This window comes from Scomber scombrus, chromosome 16 (genome assembly GCF_963691925.1).
Source record: "Scomber scombrus chromosome 16, fScoSco1.1, whole genome shotgun sequence".
In the NCBI taxonomy this organism is placed as follows: domain Eukaryota; kingdom Metazoa; phylum Chordata; class Actinopteri; order Scombriformes; family Scombridae; genus Scomber; species Scomber scombrus.
In genome coordinates, this window is record NC_084985.1 from 24,714,637 (window position 1) to 24,736,103 (window position 21,467).

General features: G+C 39.4%; 1 protein-coding gene across 1 annotated transcript; it reads left to right on the top strand.

Annotated features, from left to right (window-relative positions):
- The first annotated feature begins 19,154 nt into the window (after positions 1-19,154).
- Positions 19,155-20,914, top strand: pkib (protein kinase (cAMP-dependent, catalytic) inhibitor beta). Its single transcript, XM_062436516.1, has 2 exons — positions 19,155-19,296; positions 20,832-20,914. The coding sequence occupies exons 1-2, from the start codon at positions 19,155-19,157 to the stop codon at positions 20,912-20,914; spliced, it is 225 nt and encodes a 74-aa protein (XP_062292500.1).
- Positions 20,915-21,467: the final 553 nt, after the last annotated feature.

Below are 21,467 nucleotides of genomic sequence, written 5' to 3' on the forward strand. Positions count from 1 at the left end.
TGCTTCTTTTTTTCTCCCTTTTCCTCGTTAAAGCGCGCTGAATCAGTTGGTGAGTGTCCGTCGTTGCGCACATTCACTGTCACCTGTTCTGCTCCACAGGTAGGACATGAGAGTGGAACACATCCACCATCCAGCCTGCAGACACGAGCAGAGGAATGACCGCTGGAGATGAAGCCGCTTGCATGTTATAGTGTAATAGATTATAGGCGTGCAGGGAAAGAATCAATGATCCATGCTGGAGCCATTGTCAAATAAATCCAAACAACAAGGATGTGATTTATCTGCAAACAACAGTCCAATCTGATAATAGCTGTAGGCTTGTTGTAATGTACCTTTCATACCATAACTGTAGCCTCCAGTCAACTCCAGCCTACCTGTCACCTCCATATGGGCTCACATCATTGTTGTGTATCAGCTGTTCTTATTCAAATGCCACAGGCTCCCTGCAGGGTGCTGTACGGCAGCTGGATTATCTGCTTTGGTTTATTAAAAGGTGCTGTAATCCTGACCTTTAGATTATAAAAAAATGATGGTAAACTGAAGCAGAAACATAGTCTGGATTGATAAAGGACACTAACATTTGAAAGGTTAAATCTAAGAGTCACCTCATGCATTCTCAGAACAAGCATACCAGGGTATTGAATCAGTTTTTCAAGGTCCAAACTTACAGCCGGACAGTATATTTTGTGCCATTATTAAGTGTTTTACATGCATTAAAAATAGACTTCATTTCCCATCATCACATGAGACCTTTAAAACCTAAAACAGTCATAAAAGTCATATTTTATGACCCTTTACAAGCAAATCCATATAATGTTTGAGCAGTTCTGGGTGTTAAAAGGCGCTAAACTGCACATGTGTGTTTTAGGCCTTTGTGACCTTTTCCTTAGGAGAGCATTTTCACATACACACAACTGCAGCTCCACATGTGTGCAAAGGCCTTTGAAAAAGCCTCAGTCTTTATGCTTGTAGTGGAGAAAAAGATTTAAAGCAGTACTAGGTCGAGCCCGATTCATATATCAGTCAGCTGATATTGACCTATCACAGATATATTGGTATCGGTTTATGTTGTCCAGTATGTGCCCACATATATATATATTTTTTTAAATTGTATTTAGTAAAGTTATATAGGCAGCATTTTAAGGATGACCCTTTTAGGGTTTAATATATGCATATGTTGTTGTTTTTCTTTTGTTTGTTACACTTTTTATTATTCATAGCTGATTCTAGTTATTAAATTCCCAAATATTTTTACGATTGTAGTGCACTGATGTCATTTCATAGTTAAACTGTAAAATATCATACCTTCATTACATTTGAGGGATCAATACGAAAAATGTGTGTTTATCTATATATTCTGTACATATGATATTATTGGCCGATATATCAATAACTCTGTATCGGCATCAGCCCCAAAATTCCAGAATAGATCAGGCCTAGTATTAGGGTGTCTCCACGTAGGATAGTCATGCTACTGCTATCTAATGTGATACACTGTGTCTACCAGCAGCTCCTCCCTATTTCTTTTTTTTTTTCTTTTAATTTTAGCTTCAGGACACTAATTTCTATGACTTCATCTCATGTTAATTAAACATCCATGAGGTCATTTTTTAAAAATTGCTCAGCATCCCTGGTTCAGTGGCAGGCTGCTGTGGCGTTCTGGCTCAGTGGTCCAGTGATTACCAGCTGTCAGTCAGACAGTGTGGGCAGCACAAGCACTTCTTTTTTTCCCTTTATTCCTTTTTTTTTTCTTTATGTGTTGCTAATCTTTCAGTGTCTTGGGTTGGCGGTGCTTCTGTTCATTAAGGATGACTCTTCTTCCTCATGCTTACAACTCCTGTTTATTACTATGAAAAAAGCAGGAAAAGACTATTTAATATATGAAAAAGGAGTTAATTACCTGGTCACTTAAGTCACTAATGTGTTACATTACATGTAGTAGTGAAGATTAAGATAATATAAATCTAATGTTGACTTCTTTAAAGCTGCATTAACCCTCCTGTTGTCCTCAGGTCGAGGAAGGAATGAAAGAGGGAAAGAAGGAAGGAAGGAAAGGAGTAAGGAAGGAAGGAAGGAGTGAGGAAAGAAGGAAGGAAGGAAGGAAAGTAAGAAAGAAGGAAGGATAGGAGGAAGGAAGGAAGGAAGGAAGAAAGGGAGGAAAGAAGGAAGGAAGGAGTGAGGAAGGAAGGAAAGTAGTAAGGAGGGAGGGAGGGAGGAAAAGAGGAAGGAAGGAAGGAAGTGAGGAAAGCAGGAAGGGAGGAAGGAAGGAAGGAGTAAGGAGAGAGGAAAAGAGGAAGGAGGGAAGGACATGAGGAAGGGAGGAAGGAAGGAAGGAAGTGAGGAAAGAAGTATGGAAGGAGGAGGGAGCAAAGAAAGAGGGAAGGAGACGAAGAACGAAGGAAAAATTAAAGAAAGAGGAAGGAAGGAAAGAAGGAACAGTCAAAAGAGACAGGGTCAATTTGACCCGGGAGGACGACAGAAGGGTTAATGGATTGTTTTGGCTCCTTGGGGATACACAACACAAGTTGTTAGCTATCATGTTAGCAAACTGTTTCCTATTTACACTTTTGGCAGATATGGTATAACATTAGGGGATTTTGGCCACATGACAAATGTAATATTCACTTTCCTTTTAGCCTTGTTTACACTTCCACCAACTTCTGATAGAAACCTCTGTCTCCTGATGCTGAACATTAGCTGCTACAGTAAATGCTCCACCAGCTAACCTCTAACTTTGTCTCCCGCTTGGTGCCAGATATGTAGTTTATCAGAGCTTATTGTTGAAAACAGCTGCACACTACAATGGCTAACAAGTAATAACAAATGTTGCTTAAACCAAATCCAACATTTTGTAGGTGGGAAAAGCCAAAACAGCAAGTTAAAAGATGCTAAAATGCTATTTATAGCTGAGGGGAGCTACAGAGTCAGGTAGAGTTTATTACTACAAGTGGCACCTTTTACATTACACATAGTCATTTGATTCATTACTAGATATAAGCTACTGAGTGGAAATCTTTAAAATGTGCCTGTGTAACAGTTAGTATAGTGCAGAGGGGAAGAACAGCATCATAGTCATGGGAATACAGTCACTTCTAGTCATGTTTAAACTCTCTCAGTTCATATTTTGTCACAGGAAGTGAAGGTACTTTGCTCACACCGTCATCACAGGCATCCCGCTCTACTCTGTCACCTCTGGGTGAATCATCTGACTTCCTATCATCTGTTCTCCTTCCGCATCCCGCTCCGTCTTGGAAATCAGGCTTTTTGCATCACTGTGTGTTAACATATATGATAGCAGACAGATGATGACATCGCACCGCGTGCCCTCCAACCTCCCAGTCTGATTGTGGAGTCCCAGAGGTGCCAGACATGGCAGGCTGCTCAAGTCCTTTATCACTAACCTCCTGAGCGGCCTCTGCCTTATCGTTATCTTTTACAAGGAACAAAGGCTGCCACTGTAATCAGTGAACAGGTAACTGCTTTACCTATACGATCTGTTTAATCTCCAGTGGCCTTAACACGACTGAGCGGCTTATCTTCATCCCCTATCGCTTTCCCTCACTGAAGAGCCAAGACAGATTTAGACCAATATGGAGAACGTACTGTATGACACACATTTTGTTGTGTTGCTACTCCTACCTACTATACCTACATTTGCATATCAAGAGTAAATATTGTAACATTGGAAAGTTAATCAGCAACAGATTTTATAATTGAATAAGTCATTTATCAAGCCAAAATTCTAAACATTTGATTCGGGCTTCGGGATTGGCGCAAATCTTTGGTTCAAGTAAAAATATTCTCAACTAGTGCAGATGTTCTTTCACCTACATTTACACTGTTCAGGGCCATTACACATCTGTTTGTGTTTACTCGCATCACCTTTAAGGTTATCTTTGTGCTCAGTCTTAACACACCTGTAGACAGACACAACTATTTAAAGACTTCACTGTGAGCTTTGTGAAATTCACTCATGGTTAGTTTTAACTAGAATTCTCCTAACCAGTAACACGTCTCTTACACCAACAGGGCTGGGAATTAAATCTTGATACTTTTCTGTTACCAACCAAACTGTGTCCCTAGTGTTAAGAATCATGTTAACTTAAGGAAATTGGCATAGATTCTGGTCAATCATTCTCCTCTTTATGAACTCTTTGATGGTATTGAAAGGTATAGTACAAAGTTTGAAAAGATACCCCCAGCCCTGCTGATCCCTGCAGACTTGTAAAATAAAATTCTGGAGATCAAAAGTCTTCTTTCGAGTAGTTTTTAATCAACCTTTTTTCTCTGTGCCTGCTGTCAGCCATGAAAGTGTTATTGATGAACAGAAAATGTCCTTCACTTTTGAAGTCTGTCTCTCTGCACCAAGATAAACGGTGGCCATGTGTCGCCTGTCACTTATAATTTCACCACCTGGTGCTAAATTCAATTCCTATCGATTGTGGGCTTTGTCACTTTGAGGATGGAAACAGTAATTTCAAGCCAAATGCTAGTCATTCATTATTCCTCTTTATTGACCAGTGACCTAAAAGAGTTAAGTCTGGGCTGGTGCTTCTGTGAAGACCATTGCCCTTTAGTCTGACCTATGGCTGGCTGCCATTCCGCTATGGCTACTTTTATCTTTCTGCCATTAAAACATGTCAGTCAATTCTTTTCCCACCTGGGTCTAGAGGACATATAAGATGCTGTTTTGCAGAGATGTACTGTAGAGGACGGAGGATGATGATAAGAACAGAGGGGACCTGTTTCCTCTAAGAAACTGTGTTAGATTGTTCTGACCTCAACCACCCCGTGCCCATTTTCCCAGCAGCCCACCCCGATGAGAGGCAAATGGGGTGGCAGATTAACTCAATAGACTTCCCCCCGGCATGCCCGGGCTCTATGGGAAAGGACTACGGTTCGTCAATGTCATCTCTCCTGCCAGCCTCTACATACTGATTAGATGGGAAGGGAACAGTAGGTGAGATGGGATGGTTCCTCTGTGTAGACAAAGGGTTTATTGTAATTCCCTAGGCATCCATTCAGTCCACAGATCAGTGACCTTTTCAGTGTATGAGACCACACAATAGAATCAGCTGCTTCGTTTTCCCCCGCAATTACCGCGTGGAATTCCGTCTGCCCTAGAAACGGGCACAGCATCTCAGAACGGTTTGTCAGACATCAACAATCTGAAGAGCTCATTCTGTTGATGGGCAAATGGAGAGGCTGTAAGAGGGTGAGAGGTGCAATTGCTTGTTTGAATTGCATTTCAATGGGGACTGTCAACTATGGTTTTTTGCTGAAGATGCTTCTCTATAGCTGCACCTGGCAACTTGGCACATTTGCATCTTCAAACAGCGACAAGAGGGAAATGTTTGGAAATTATGAGTGTCATCATCCAGAAATCACAATAATCTTCAGTCCTCAGCCGATCTGTAGATGTACCCAAAGTCAAGGACGACTAGAGAAAGGCTTCGAGGTCTTACAGATGCAAATACTGTATATTGGAATGAAGTATTTTGGGGACATTATTTTAACAAAGGGTCAAATGATAAGTTATAATGTGAAGCCTGCCATTTGTAGTTACAACCCACAGAAAATCATCCAGCTCTCCTCAGCTCAGTGGAGCTTTTTAGCCTCCTGCCAACAAACTCTGCTCTAATCAACTTTGCTTCCATCTGCAGCAGGCAGCTGTTTTAAATTCTGATAATCCCACTGTATGCAACCTGCTGAGCACCAAAGAACAGTCAGACAAAGTTAGTGACTAGCTGGCGAACATAGTGGAGCAATTAGAAGCTAAAACTCAGATTTTTTTCTTATTAGTTGACAGAGGCCAAAAAAATAGCAAAAAATGTAGTTGATATAAGACTAAGATTCATCAGGTGGCCACAAACTAGACTCTAAATCCTCTAAATCCAATCCTACTGTCCCTCCTGCTAGGTAAATAGGAAACTGTTTAATATGCTTGAATGTTTGCTCATGAGCTATAAAAATGATTAGGTGCTAGTAGGTTAGATGTGCTATCAGCTTGTTTTACAAAAATCATTTCAGCAGGATATTCAGACCAATATAACCCCGCATTAAAACAATACAGGGGGCGGCTTTTTGTGGGGGCTTGTTGGTGCAGTTTGGTCTGAATACAACGTAATGCAGCTTTAAAAGGGGAGGTACAATACATGTTGTGATTGTAATACTGTTATGATGTTGAATGTTTATTTAAACATAGTTGAGGTTAACATATGTAAAAATGCTCCAAAGCCTGGTCTTTAACCTGTTTGGTACACTTCATTTTGCAATGTTACCTCTACTTCCTCGTCATGATGATTTCGGATTGTTTGTACATGCAAACATGCCACAAACAGCCATCTTTTCCATAGCCTTTGTTACTAAGGTCGTTGCTAAGGTTGTTCCATGTGTTGTTTGCATGGCCCAGAGGAACTGAGACCCCCCTTCCAATCTTCTAAAAAAATGCCAAATCATCTGTTTTCAGCCTCTCAATTGTGAGGATTTGCTACTTAACTTTGTTTTATGAGTTGATGTGTCGGTGGGACAAATACAAGCAATCTAATACCTTCATCTTGGGTGTTAGTCATTTATTTATTGGGACCATGTACAGTGTTAGATATAAATGATTTGATCATGTGACGTACTGTACCAGAGTTACATTATAGCACATTACATTCAGTAGAGTCACTGGTTACAGAGCTGAGAAGCTTTTAGCAGACTTTATCATCTGGTTTAAAATATACTGATCCTCAGGTCATAAGGTAGAGTATTCCACTAAGTAGTGGCTTTCACAGAGAATGCTGAGTGCCCAAATGTAATGCGACAAAATGTTATAGTACAATCCCCTATAGAGGATATTCTGGACCAAACCATGAATTGATTCGAACAGTTTGTCTGACACCCTTCAATTGTGATTAATCTCTTGCTGCGGAGAGAGAACAGGCCATACATGATAATGGAATTTTGTTGGGTGACATCCAAAGTTTCCTTTTTCCTCCTTCTTTTTGGTTTCATTTGCCAATCAAACTAGATTTGGCATCTCATCAGGATGCCTCCTGGACACCTGTGGAGGTATTCCAAGGTAAAAGTAAGGGCAGACCCAGAAGCCTATCGAGTTATGCTGCCACCCGCCCCACCATAGTGGTGGGCGTACATAACGCTTTGGGATACCCGTGGAGAATGTTGGTCTCACACTGTCCAATTTGGATATGTGTCGAAAAATGGCAGGGAATGATAGAGATGAAATCCTCCTTTGTTGCAGCTCCTCTTTTTATCATCATTGCTGTGGCTTTAATCACAAACACAACACAAGAGCTTGACACGTCTGCTTATGCTGGGTGGCAGTGTGTGTGTGTGTGTGTGTTGGCTTTACAGCATTGTGTGTCTACGTGCACGTCTCGATGCCCCTTTTTTGCCATGGTGGTTGTCAGAGAGTGCCAGAGGCCCATGGGTGCTAGCCAGCGTGCAGGAGCAGCACGTGCAGGCCGCATCGCTGTTGACACGATGGTCTAGTTCATAGAGCGCCCGGGGTGGAGGACGGCCTCGGTTCCACTCTTCAAAAACAACAGGCTTTGTGCTGAAATATTGATGCGACGGCAGCACACACTGTCCTCACGGTGTCACACATGAATTCAATGTGTGTGTAAAACATACAGTAGATTTATTCTCTGGTATCACTGTTGCTACTGGGGTCCAAGCAATATATGGATTCTGAAAGCTGACACTACTGGTTTTCCACTGAACAAGTGCTGAAACAATTAGCTGATCAATTGATTAGGCAATGGAGTGACATTCACTGGTTCCAGCTTCTCGTATGTGAAGATTTGCTTTGTTGTAATTTTACTGTTTTGGACTGTTGGTAAGAGAAAATAAGCTTTGAATTTGAACATGTACTGGGAAAGTATGATCATCTTTGACTATTTTTACAGTTTTTTTTTTTTTGTCTTGACCAAACTGTGTCTGTAGCACCGACTATTGGAAGCTATGATGTTCCCAAAAGCTGCCATTGAATGTCTGTATCTAAAAGAGTATCGAGTTTGTACCGGCACCTAAACTTAAGTATCGTATTGAAACCAATATCAAAATATTTCAAGCAATACCCAACACTATGCAGCCCCTAGATTAAAACTTTTGCTAACTGACCTCCAAGAATTTTGAGCAAGTTTGCAATAAATACAAATAAATATAAAAAATAAACACATAGTATTGAGTTTGTCCTCCAGAGAAACATTTTTGAGATACAGACCTTTTCATAGGATACTAAAGCTTTCCTGCTACTAGAATTAATGATAATTATAATAATAATAATACTGATATTATATGCTCTTGTTGCATGCTTGTGTGGTTTGAATCAATTTAGGTCAAGTGCTTCCAATAAAGATAACTGGTTGATGATTAAATAATAAATACAGATAATAGTGTAGTGACACAAAAACACTTACATATTATATGTGTCAGTCAAACTCGTAGTTAGGTCAACGTTTATTATACATGTTTTATAGCTGTCTCATCTCACAGCTATGATACATTTACTGCCTTTATATAGTACCTTTCTAATCTGACTGCTCAAAGTGCTTTACACTACCTACCAGCATTCACCTGTTCACACATACTTTTGCTGATCTTCTCATTAGTGGACGACCTGCTCTACCACCTGAGCCACAGCTGCCCATAAAAATAAAATATAAAACTCAAGATTAAATTGCAGTCTAAATTATTAATAGATGTCATCACGCCGGTATTAAAAGAATGCTCCAGATATTTTGTATTGCGTTCTCTTAATGTTGCAGAACTAGCAAGAGACAGATTAAATAAGAACTGTCAAAACTGATTCAGCAAAGTCAGCGAAATCCTGATTATTAGTTCTTGGTATGAGTCAAACTCTGATAACACAATAAGGGTTATTTTGTTAGACTTAACAAAGATCGAGAGCCCGAGAAGTCATTCTACAACAGTTTTTTTACAGGCTGAGTGGTACTCCAATTGACAAGTAAACTGGCTTTGATGCGCAAAATCGATGGAGTCCCCCCTTTGATCGTTTGTTGAATCGAACCCAACAGGTAAAAAATGGGACTCACAGGCCACTGCTCTATGCTCACTTTCTGTCAGTCTAATAAGCCCTGAGAGCAGAGACACATCAATAGGAACAGTGGTGTCACGTGTGCAGCCACCACCGGGCAAAAATAGGACATTCTGTAAGGTGAGGACACTGATTTCCTCATGTTTGACCTTCCCAAACAAATAGAAAAGGCTGCTTGAGTGTGGTCAGGATTAGTTGATAATCAGACCTGAATCAGAACATTAAGTGTAAATGCCGTACATGCACCAAAAACAGTCTGTTCTCGCTCGACATGTTCTGTTCTTCGTATCGGCCCCGATGCTTTCGCCAGTGCTGCCTGTCAGCCGTTCTTTACAGCTCTCTGTCAAGTGTGCTAATTGCTGTAAATAGCTGGGCTCTCCGTTGTTGTGATTGACCCCTTATGAAAAGCCGCTCAATCTGTCTCATATTTGGCAACGTGGCGGCCACTTTGTCGGCCTCATTTTGCGTAATGGCTTTGTTGTTATTGCACATTAAGCGCAGTTAATTACGGAGAGGGCGGTTTGTTTTAAGGTCCTACTTGAAGGCCTGCGACACAAGCTGCTCTTTGGACCTGTGTTAGCAGTAAACAACATAGCCAAAGTGATATCAGCTTGTCAGTGCTTGTAGCGTCATGGTAGTTTTCTGAAACTGGTAATGGTGTTCAGTCAGAATGCCAGTAATCATGAGACTGAAGCTGTAATATTGATCGTATTGTTAAATAAACAAAGAATTGAATAGATAAGAATCGACCCCTTCACTAAGCCTGCTGCATGTGTCTGACTTTCCAAACTAGCATGAGGTAAACCGTGATAAAAGCTGCTGGTTTAACTCTTGAAATTCAAAGTCATTTTTAAAGCCACACAGAAGTTCTACACAAGCAGGTTTCTCATTTTTAGCCGCCAACCGTTAGCAGCTAGCTAATTAGCTCTGTGAGTTTGACATATTTAAGTTGACTCCATTTAAAACACAAATTGTAAAAAAAAAAAAAAGGTTATGACCATAATGGCTATATACATGGTATCATGCTAAATGACTGATGCTAAAGCTACATGCCCTAGGCACATAATACATTTATTAGAAAAAGATGTTAGAATGAGAGCTTGGCTAACGTAACAAAACCTTAGTTTACTCCTGAGTGGGGCTTTTTCTATAGTTAGCTATATTTGGACTATAGCTGTTCATAGCTATTACAATTGAATGATTCCTTTTTGGGTGGAAAATCCCCTGAAACAGCATTTAGACCCTCACAGGACAGTGAAAGTAATATTATTGTTAATAGTAAGAAGATAAAAATATCCATCCATCAGAGTCTAAGAAGGGTATTGACTTATCTAATAAAATCCCTGTAAAATTCCTCCATTTCAAGAGCCACTGAGAGGTTTATCTGTGTGATACTGCACATGCACAGACCTGTAGCACAAGACCTTGATGATCTCTCTCTCAAAAGATTCCCCTCCTAAGTAAATTATCTACAAAGTAAAAACCTGCGCTCGTGTGTTTTTTTGTCTGCAAGACCTGGTTTCTGAAACATGAAAGCAGCAGCCATAGTGTGTGTGTGTGTGTGTGTGTGTGTGTGTGTGTGTGTGTGTGTGTGTGTGTGTGTGTGTGTGTGTGTGTGTGTGTGAGAGAAAGAGAGAGAGAGGAAGATCTGCCCGGGATGTTTGTGAGATCTGAGGGGAGGCTGTGATCACACTGTCTCATTAGATCAGTCTCACCTCCCTGCTTCTCTCTCTTCCTCTTTTCTACTGCTGCTCAAGAAGATGGAAAAAAAACACACACATACACATACACACACACAGCTTTTCTGAAAATCAACTGCTGATATCAGAGTCGTGCTTCACCTTCCAGCTTTTGTGCGTACTGTATGTATGACCTTCTGTCTGATAACATGATGTGTAGTGTGAATATGATGAGTGACGTCCATTTATTTTCACAGCTGGTATATTGCTCATTTGCACTGCATATACCTTATTTCATTTGATTTTTTTTCATTGTAAATGCTCCATTTTTTCTATTTAAAACCTCTTGATTTTTTAATATTATACGCTCATTTATAACATAATTTTTACAGTTTTATTATATTTCTGCATTGTTTTTATTATTTTAACCTGCAGCAACAATCCCAGTTTCCCCCAAACTTCATGTCAACATCAAATCTGATGTTAACATAACAAAAGACACCTCCACGAGCAGACACAAACCAATACCAGTGCTGTATAAAGATAGTCTGCTTCCTCCTTGGCTCCCCTCCTCCACTATATAGCAGCCTTATGACAATGGTGCAGTTTCCATGGCAGCTAGAGCATGTTAAGCTTTAGGATAACCGTGAAAAAAAAAAGTGGGGAGAAAGACAGGGAATAATCACAGGGTATGAGGGACTAAAAATAGTGAGGGACTTAATCCCAGGCATTATTTATTCATCTAAAACTTCTCATGTCTGCTCTGGCTGTGTAAACATCATTCCTTCTGCAGCCTCCTCACCGAGCTGGCAGGCAGTTTACTGACTGACTAATACGGTAAATACAGGAAGGTCAACACTGTCTGGATGGACATATAGAGGCTGCATAGTAGAAGCTGGTTTTGGAAAACCCCAAGGGACCTTTATTAACCTCCCTACTTCCTTATTATTAATGCTAACAAACAGTTTTTGAGACAGGCCAAGAGGAAGCAAGAGAGAAAAGCCGGGGGATTGTGTAATAAGAGTGAAATGAGGACTTCACTACTGCTTTGTCACTGAGAAACATTCACAGTGACAGCTTGCAAATTTTTAACTCTAACATCCGTCTAAATGATGCTATAAACGAGCAGAGGATGTGATGGCGTTTAATTCAATCATTGCCAGTTCATGTGTTCTATGCACTTCTGTGTAATGTAAAGACTACAGTGAAGCTGGAGTGTGTGCAGTGATGTTGGCTGCTTCTCTGTGGCTGTCACACTGTGAGTGTTAGACTGATGAGAAGCAGAATAGAGGTCAGCCTCAGGCAGCAGGCAGGGCCAGGCTGCTTGGCTCAGAGAACTGATATCTATCATTGTCTCTTGTTTGAAGAGAAGAAAGCTTCGACTGATGCTGAAGGTTTTTCTGTTTTTTTTAAAAAGCCAGGAACAGATATTTTTATGTTGATGTTGCCATTAGCTTGTTTATTTTTTGTGCTGGTGTTTCATATCTGTGAAATATTTGTGACTGTTTCATGCCCAGTGCAAATTCAGAAAAGTTTGTCATCTATAGAGGCATCTAACAACTGTGATGGAAATGTTTTGCCTAAATTACTCTATACTCAAGATTCACTTACTAGCTTTTTTTATTTGTATGTTATGCGGAGCTTTCTACCATATCTCACAGTCTTCTACTATGCATAGAACTTGCTCAGGTGTCATCATGTGACCTAAGTATGGAACTTTGTTAACATAATTGCTTGTCATTGGATGAATTACATTGAAGAAGGTCATGAGATGTAGTCAAAAGCTCTGGAAAATAGGGATGTAGGGTAATTTCCAACTGATTAAAGTTTCCAGTTATAAGAATAAAGGGATATTTACTTTATTTGCCATTTCTTTCAATGAAATTCCTATTTCCCCTACAATTTGTAGTATGAAGAAATGATTAGGAAATAACTCATAAAATACACTCACCACTAGAACTAAATGATTTTATACTCAGGATTCACTTACTAGCTTTCTTATTTGTATGTTTTGTGGAGCTTTCAAACATATCTCACTGTCTTCTCCTGTGCATGGAACTTGCTCAGGGGTCACATGACCTGAGTAGGAACTTTGTTAACATATTAACATTGGTTGCTTCTCGGTTGTATGAATTCCACTCACTGAAGAAGGCCATGAGATCGAGTCAAAAGCTCAGTTTAGAAAAGCAAACCATTATCTCATTTGAGAAAACGTTGATATTTTTACTTTAAAAAAAAAAACTAATTGTTGCAGCTCTACTGGTCAATAAAAAAAGTGAGGAAGTGAACTTTGACTGTACAATATTTTATACAGATGTGCTCCCAGTGTCAAGAATGATTCCCTGCAATATGTTTTTTTTTTTAAAGGATTAACAGTTAACAGGATTGGCCATAAACACAATCTTCAGGATAAACTTTTACTTTTACTCTTTTACGATATGATGTTTTATAATCTTGATTGCTCTTTCTGTGTTGGACTGCAAACCCAAGAGAGATGGTCACACCAAGCTCTAGGCAAAAATCTCTTTTATTATCAGCAAATTTGCACACCTTCACATAACTGGGTGACAATTTCATAGAGTTTATCATTCGATTTGATATGTCTCTCTGCTGTCACGATCTTATATATATATCCAATCCAGTATGTTAGTACATCTCTTTGTACATTTTCACTTCCATTTTCAAGTCATTTTTTAGTATTCTGCTTATAAAAAAATCATTTTTAAGACTTTGGAGTCAAACAGAAAAGTTCTTATTGACCCATTTAGAGAGTGGTTTTCTCAGCACTTTACTACAAAACAACACCTTTTTTTGTAAGTATCTGAGATAAGCACATGTGATTCCAACGAAGTAAATGCAGAAGGCATGTCTTATTTATTTTAAATTAACCACTGACTATAATGGGCATGACATTTTCAAATATCTTTGCTCATGCTTTGTTATCAGGCAGCTGCATCCTTAAAAGCTTCTCTTATGCAACTCGTTACACATATCAAGAATGACCCATTTATTGACTTGCAGTTTTGATATTATTCAGTATTATTGACAATATATTTTTAATCCTGGGATTTGAGAGTTTTGCTTCTTTTGTTATAAGAAAAGGGTTTGTCGAATTTTAAAAAAAATAGTCCCTTAAGTAAAGTACTAAAAAAGGTATATATTTGATACTACTGTATGATAAATGGTAAATGGACTGTACTCATATAGTGCTTTTCTAGTCTTTTTGACCACTCAAAACGCCTTTACACTACATGTCACATTCACCAATTCACACACACACAATCATACAATGTTGGCACGGCCAACAGGAGCAATTTGGGTTGAAGTATCTTGCCCAAGGACACATCGACATGTGAACTGGAGCAGCCGGGAATCGAACCGCCGATCTTCCAATTAGTGGACGACCGCTCTACCTCCTGAGATACCAAAACTCAAGTATTGTATTGTACTTCCTAGATATTGTGCATGCTTGACTGATCTTTTATGAATGATAAAGTACCACAGATGAATTCTACTGCCCTACATGGCTTGTTTTGGTGGCAGCAGACAGTGGCCAACCAGCTCTAAAAGTCAAAACTTTAATGTTTTACATGTGTCTTGGTATCCTGGTGGACAGTAATGGATCTGTTTCTGAAAGGTCTTCTGTCAGGTTCTACACACAACAGAAAAGACAATATGTCAGTGCTGGTTGCCAGGTTATCCAGCGCCCAGCATCTGTCTTGTCTGTTTCTCCCGCTTTCTTTCTCTTGCTCTGTCCGTGGTGCTGAAAGCCTCCATTCACCATCACTGCAATGTTTGTTGAGACAAGCTTTCTTGTTGCTCAGGGTCCTTGGACCTGTATTCCATTTAACATAACAGCCGCTCTCTCAAAAGCCACCAAGGCTTCTTCTGAATAGAACCACTCTCACTGCTGTTGAGATTACTGTGCATTTTGATCAAAAACCCTGTGCTGTTGCGGTCAAAATTACCCTTCAACATTGAATTTGATGGTTTCAGCAGGAGCTTTTTAAGTTCAAAGATACAACGGACTGCTCTGTTAAACACATAGGGGAAGACATGGATGAAAAGACCTGTTTCCATTTGAACATGTTCAACTGACAAGATATGAGCGAATAATTTTAGCTGCACGATTATTTACACAGTGCACCTGCAAGATAGAGGAGTACATACTGTACAATTTGATTTAAAATTATAGAGGTCACTGTGTTTAGAAATAGCCCAGGTAGCAATTTGCAGCATTAATGAGCTCTTATTTAATTGCAAGGCTGTCACATGTTAACAGTTTAAAAAAAGAACCCAGGAAAGTCTTTTTGTCTCCTTTCTTTCTTTTAACTCAGCATCTTTGGACCCTCTCGGTAGACAATCCTTGACTTCTGACAGTTCTTCCATCAAAAGGCTTTTATAACTTTACCTTGTTGCATAACATACCTGCGGCTTGTTCCTGTGTCTGACTGAGCTTGCACAGACTTCACAGTATCTAGGTCAATTTTCTTGACAAGATAATCCTATCTAAACTGTTGTTGGATTAATGGCTAAAATAAACCTGTTTAGATGATGGGTCACTGCCTGTTCAATGTATAATCCCACGGCTTTATGAAAGTTACCAAACAGATGAACTAATTAGGAACGGACTAATGGTGGTTTTCCAAGGTTGTTATTGACACTATTATTGAAAGACAGTGTTTTGTGTTGATGCCCCATTGTGAATATTTACCTAAAAAAATACAAAGGGAAAAAACTTTTAAGCCACACTTAAAACATCATTGGATGCTAAAACAAATTCTATAACAGCTTCTTAAGTAGGACTGAGGCAGCTTCCACTCCAGGTTTTACAGAACAAAACCCCTCAAGCTGCTGAGGGAAATCCTCCCACATCATACAGGACAGATGTCACATCAGTAGTGTGTAACTGTGGCCGGTGTCTAGTATTAAATAAAAGGTCATTCCAGACCTGACATTACAAAAACCCAATACAAAAAAGGTCTGGTTTTCATTATCCAGATTAACAGACAAATCCTAAATCAGTTGTTCAGTTTGACAAGACAGTTAAACAGATAGAAGCAGGAAAGAGAGACAAGCTGTGAGCTATGATTACATTCCTATTGTATTTGACTTTTAGTTTAAGCCTCTGATCCAAGACAAAGAGGAGCTTTGACATGTGGGTCCCAAAAAAAGAAAACTGGAATGATGCCCTGGCTCACCTGGACAGTACAGTCCTGCTGAATGCCATGTTTAATATGGAGCAGACAGGGTCACTACAGAGCACATCAATTTAAAGACCTGAAATTAGAGTGGTCAAAGCTACCACTGAGGACACGGAGGCCAGGTCAGCTGTACTTTATATTACAGTTAAGTAACAGGGTGGACTTTACATTCTATAATTAAAGTGTACTCACCGTGGATTATGCTGTCACTGTGAACCAATATTTGCTTTATATTATCTATTATCATCTGTTTGCATTGCAGTGTACTAAATGTATTATTTATTATTTATCGTTATCAAGCAGTTGAAGCTTGTCAAGGGCTTGATAACGAGTTAATAATAAGAATGGAGTGTGTTACAGTGGGGAGATAACTAAAACATGCAGGGCAGTAGCTCTACAGGAGCAGGGTTGGTGACCACTGATGTACATAGACATTAATTTTTTCTATTTTTTTGCTGACACTCAGCACAACTTTCAAACTAATGTATTACAATTTGAAGTATCTTTCATACCTGCACGACATTTTTTGCATCAGTCGGGACATGGGAACAATTGCAAATTACTGTTAAGAAATAATGATGTTTTATGGTGTGACAATACTGCGGTTAAGGTCTGGTTAGGTTTAGGTACTAAAACCAGTTGATTAGATTGGAGATCATGAGAGAAAGATCATGGTTTGGGTTGAAATGATCACTTAAATGATAAAGTTACCAATCTTACCTCCTTAAACCTTGGTCATAGATGGCCATCTGTCACTAAAACGTGGTGTAGGCACGAAGTATACTTCCAATTGAAATACATCAGTTTGAAAATTAAGCTAAGTGTCACAAAAAATAGATTAATGCCTGTAAGCATTTTTGGTTTGAAACCGCACAAATCATGGTTAAGAGTTAGGTTTCTTTTGTCTTAAATGTAAAATGCAGATGACTTACAATAATGTTAACTTGTCAGTCAAGTAAGGCACATCGAATGAACAAAACAACCTCAATCCAATTAGTGTAGGACTAGGAATAGGCTACATGGGTTGAGTACAGAATTACACGTTAGTTCAAATACATTATATATATATATTTTGAAAAGCCCTGTAGTGGGTATGTTACAAGCTGTTTCCAGTATTTTCTGATGTAATATATTTACAAATAAAAAAAGAAATTAAAAAAAACAAATACTGTAAAAGCATCAATATTAAACACCCCCATGGCATTGAGACCATTAATAAATGAATAAAATATGAAAATCATGATCATTTAACTCTAATTTAACTCTTGTCCTCATTATTCAAATCACAGCCACAGCCCTGGTTGTAGCATTGTAAGGGTGTCCTGCAGGGCATGACATTATATGTGCAACAAATTTGCTGCATTTAGACATCAATAAATAATGACTACATTAATTATTAGTATCTTTGTGTATATTTGTCTTGTTCAGTTAAGCCAAGGATGTTACGTTGGGGGAGGGGCAACGGGGTAATAGGCTTGAACTGAATAAAATTGAAATGCTATTTATGCTGTTAAATGGAGGTTCTCAATCATTAATGGTAATCATGGGTGGCACAATTAATTAGATAATGATGTATTGATGTTTAAAAATTCTATTCTGCTTAAATCAATCAAAGCCATGCAGAAGCTGCCGTTTTACTGTGTTCACATCTCCCCGCCATTGCAGGCATTCCTCCCTCCATGTACAGAGTCACAGCCTCAGCACTCAACGGGTGATTATGTGAACGTGTTGGAGGAAATTATTCTTTAAAAAAAATAGGCACTAGTGTTGCTTCTATGAGCTCAATGGCTAAGCTGCAGTAGCTCTTGATGCTTACAGATGGCCAACCTGTGGCCCGTTTTCTGGATATCTAGATTGTGCATATGTGTGTGACTGTATAGCTGCAAGTACACATGAACTCATATGTCATTCCTTTGTTGAAAGAGAGCGATGGAAAATGGGATTTTGCTCCACAGAATGGTGTGGTTATTTAAAGCGAAGCAACACAACAAAAGGGGGAGACGGGGAGAGAAAGTGAGATAGTGAGAGAATGGATCAGAGTCATATGTTTACCTGCCAGTGGTGCTTTTTCTGTGTTGTTGCCATAGCAACAGCGGCTCGCTGTATTTGTGTGTGTGCTCGGCTTGTTTGTGTGTGTGTGTGTGTGTGTGACAAGGGATGTAATTCTGCCTGTCACCAGTGTAGCCTGGAGCTGACTCCCCAGCTGCTGGTTGCCATGAGACCAGACAGACACATCCTCCGCTTCAGTGATAAATCTTTTCTCTTGATGCTCAAATCACTCCACAGATTAGCTTTTTGTTTTTGAGATGTACATGTCAACATAAATGACCACTGCTGTGCTCTGTATAACTCCCAAGTGTAATGTACCAATTATTTTAGAAGTAATGTTAATAGAATATCATTAAAATATCAGTGTTAACATCTTCTTAGGGAAGATAACAGGCAGCCACATTATTTAAAATGTACTTGGAGTAGAACTCAGTTATTGTACTAGATAGAGGTTTAGAGGTTTTCTAGAGGTTATTATATAGAGGTTTTCTCACCATGCTAACAGGACAAAGCACATACAATAAATTGATAAAACATAAGACACAGAAACACATGTAAACATTTCTACTACTCTGCTTCTTTTCCTAGTAGCTTTGCAACAGTCCAATAGAGCAATTAGCTTGTCTTAGCTAGTCATTTGGACAAACTCAGCAATCAGGGAATTATTGTTGAGTAAACTTGCTGTTTCATTACGGGTTTGTTACTTTACAACACAGCTTTTTCCACGAATGCTTACAGGACAAAAGAATAAAAGCCAGTCAATCTAGGCTTTCTTTAATATTTAACATTACTGTTTCTTGTGCTATTAACCATTTAGCTGCCCCCAAGCTAGTTAGCAAGAGCTTGCGAACTAACAAACCACACAATCAGCATTAATACTTTAACTGCACTGGTTTTGTTAATTCAGCTAATACCACTCAGATGAGGATTTACATTGGGGGGGGAAAAACTGAAATAATGTATTATTCATGTTTCCAAAGGGCATATTTACTGAACTGAACATGTGTGATTTATAGAACACAACATTGTCTCCTTCGTTGTAATTGACGTTCCCCCTCTTTAACTTTCTCTTTCTTTCTTTGATGTAGAGAACTACTTGGCAAAAATGTTACAATGTGATCTGTCCTTCTTTTTATTGCAGAGAGGGGTCAGGTCAGAATGACGGAAGTAGAGCCGGTGTTGGACTTTGCCACCTCGGGCCGCTCGGGGAGGAGAAATGCCCTGCCTGACATCCTGGGCTCTCCGGCAGGCGTAAACCCCGGCGACCTGCCTCTTAAACTGGCTGAGCTGTCCCTCAAAGGTGAAGTTAACTATAATTTCAAGTTTTTTTTTATCATTACAAAACTAAGAATAAGGGTAAATTAAAACTGTAATCAACTTTTAAATTGAATTTGTAGTTTGTCAGGTGTTAGATTTCTGCTATTTGAGTAGAAGTAGAACAAGAAGCCAAGAATTTTACTTTAAAAAAAATAATTTAAGTCTTTCAGACAAAGAAAGGAAGACCCCAGGTAGCTGGATGTTTGTGCATTCAGCTGTGACAATTGGTCCCCCGCTCCCAGGCCATGGTCCATGTATGGCTTTTAGATATAGCAAAGATTTGGGGGTTAAGATTCAAGATTGCTTTGGTCTGAGAATCAGCTCCAGATATAAGCATTTAGGCCCGCTCTGGGCTAGCATTGCTCCTTACAAACCAGCATCATCCTTCAGTCAGTCTGTTTACCATTGTGCCAAATGCAGTCTTCTGTGCTTCAAAATTTAATGAAATACAACTCTGGCTTTGCTCTTATTCTATCTTTAAAAGCCTATCTCTGTGATGCGTCAAATCTTGAGACTGTTTACTGGCCAATTCTGTTTGTGCCTGCTGAATAGTTTTAATGTTAGTTAACTTAGATTGTTTTGTTACATTTGGTACATTGTGTGTATGCAAGTGCAAACAACACACTTACTTGTTTCCCAATGATCCTAGACCTCTGGACACCATGAGCTAAAGCCCCAAATTAGTCCAAGATGTTTAAAGACTGTGTAAAGTGAATTCAGACTTTTTTTTCTAAACACATTAAACAGGTCATAAATGTATTTCTAATAAAGGTGTAAAAAGCATTTCAACCATTTAGATTTGAATTGTGGAGCTAGGCTTCACAAACTGTGTTTCAAGATTTCTGTGTTCAGGATTTAGTGGGCAGGTCTGAAAATTGGCATAAACCCGCCCCTGCTGCTGTAAAGGTATAAATACATTCAGCGCACACTACTACTACAACAGTCTACAGTTAGCCAGTTAGCTGAGTTAGCTGCTGAGCTAGGAGCCGAGTTAGCCGCCGAGCTAGCCGTTGAGTTAGCCTCCGAGCTAGCTGCCGAGTTAGCCGCCGAGCTAGCAGCTGAGTTAGCAGCAGAAAGCTCTCAGAAGTAGTGTCCATGTTTCTGGTAGAGGTTCTGACTTTGATTGACAGGTGACACTTGGTAGGGGACGGGGTTTCAGCAAACTCTGCGGCCACTCCCACAGCGTTTGGGAGCAGAGAAAGAGGTTGATTTTTACATAACTTTAAAGCCTAATTTCATATATTTGGCGATTTTTTTAATCATTCAAATTTGGCAGGGTGGTTAACAACACACTTTTCTGTGATATGTAAAACTCAGAACACATATTTATTCTTACTTTACACTGACTTTAAGCAACAGACTTCAATTGTTACTGGTAGTTTGGTAACTTTTTTGGTGTTTTTTCATACAATAGGAGCCACAACATTACTTTGTTTTTAACTTGGGACAGACTACTTATTCTCTTTTTGCCCTTGACTGAAAATTTCTTATTGTGTCTTTTATGGGTTTTGTGTGCAGATGGTCCAGGAGGGGCCCAGTCACCCACAGCAGAGGAGCCTCCAGCACCGCCGGAGAGCTCCGAGGGGAAAGAGGGATCGTAGGGACTTGTTTATTTACCTCCTGGGAGGCCTGCAGCGATAACCTGAGAGAAGGGATGGAGAACGAGATAGAGGGCGACCTGTGGGAGAAAGAGTGGTGATCTGTGGAGAGTCAGTCTGTTTGTGAAACAGCTGAACCACAGAGGGACAGTGACGGACCAACTCCTCAAGGACTGAAGCAAGGAGCTTAGGACTGTTTGGCACTCAGCACTATTTGAAAGGAGTCAGATGTCACTTAGTCATGAACCAATGAGTGTGTGTGTGTGTGTGTGTTATACACTCACCGCAGACTTTACACTGAGAATCAAAGGGACCGTGACAGATTGTAAACTGTACACTACTATTTTTGTATGATTTATTTAAAATCTCTAAAGAAAAAGATCTCAAATGTAATATTTACCATTTCCTTGCATTCCCTGCTGATTACTGTTTTATAGTGATGTGTGTTATTTTACATTGACAGTAGTGGGAGAGAGTTTTAAAGTAGCCAGCAGTGGCTAAAAGCATTTTAATTAAGCTGGATACAAAATCATACATGTGAAATAAGAAGACAGTA

Bases quoted from the DNA above. Each gene is read 5' to 3' on its own strand.
- pkib (XM_062436516.1), top strand. From the start codon at position 19,155: ATGACGGAAGTAGAGCCGGTGTTGGACTTTGCCACCTCGGGCCGCTCG. The intron at 19,297-20,831 runs GTGAAGTTAACT...TTTTGTGTGCAG, and splicing joins GGCTGAGCTGTCCCTCAAAG to ATGGTCCAGGAGGGGCCCAG.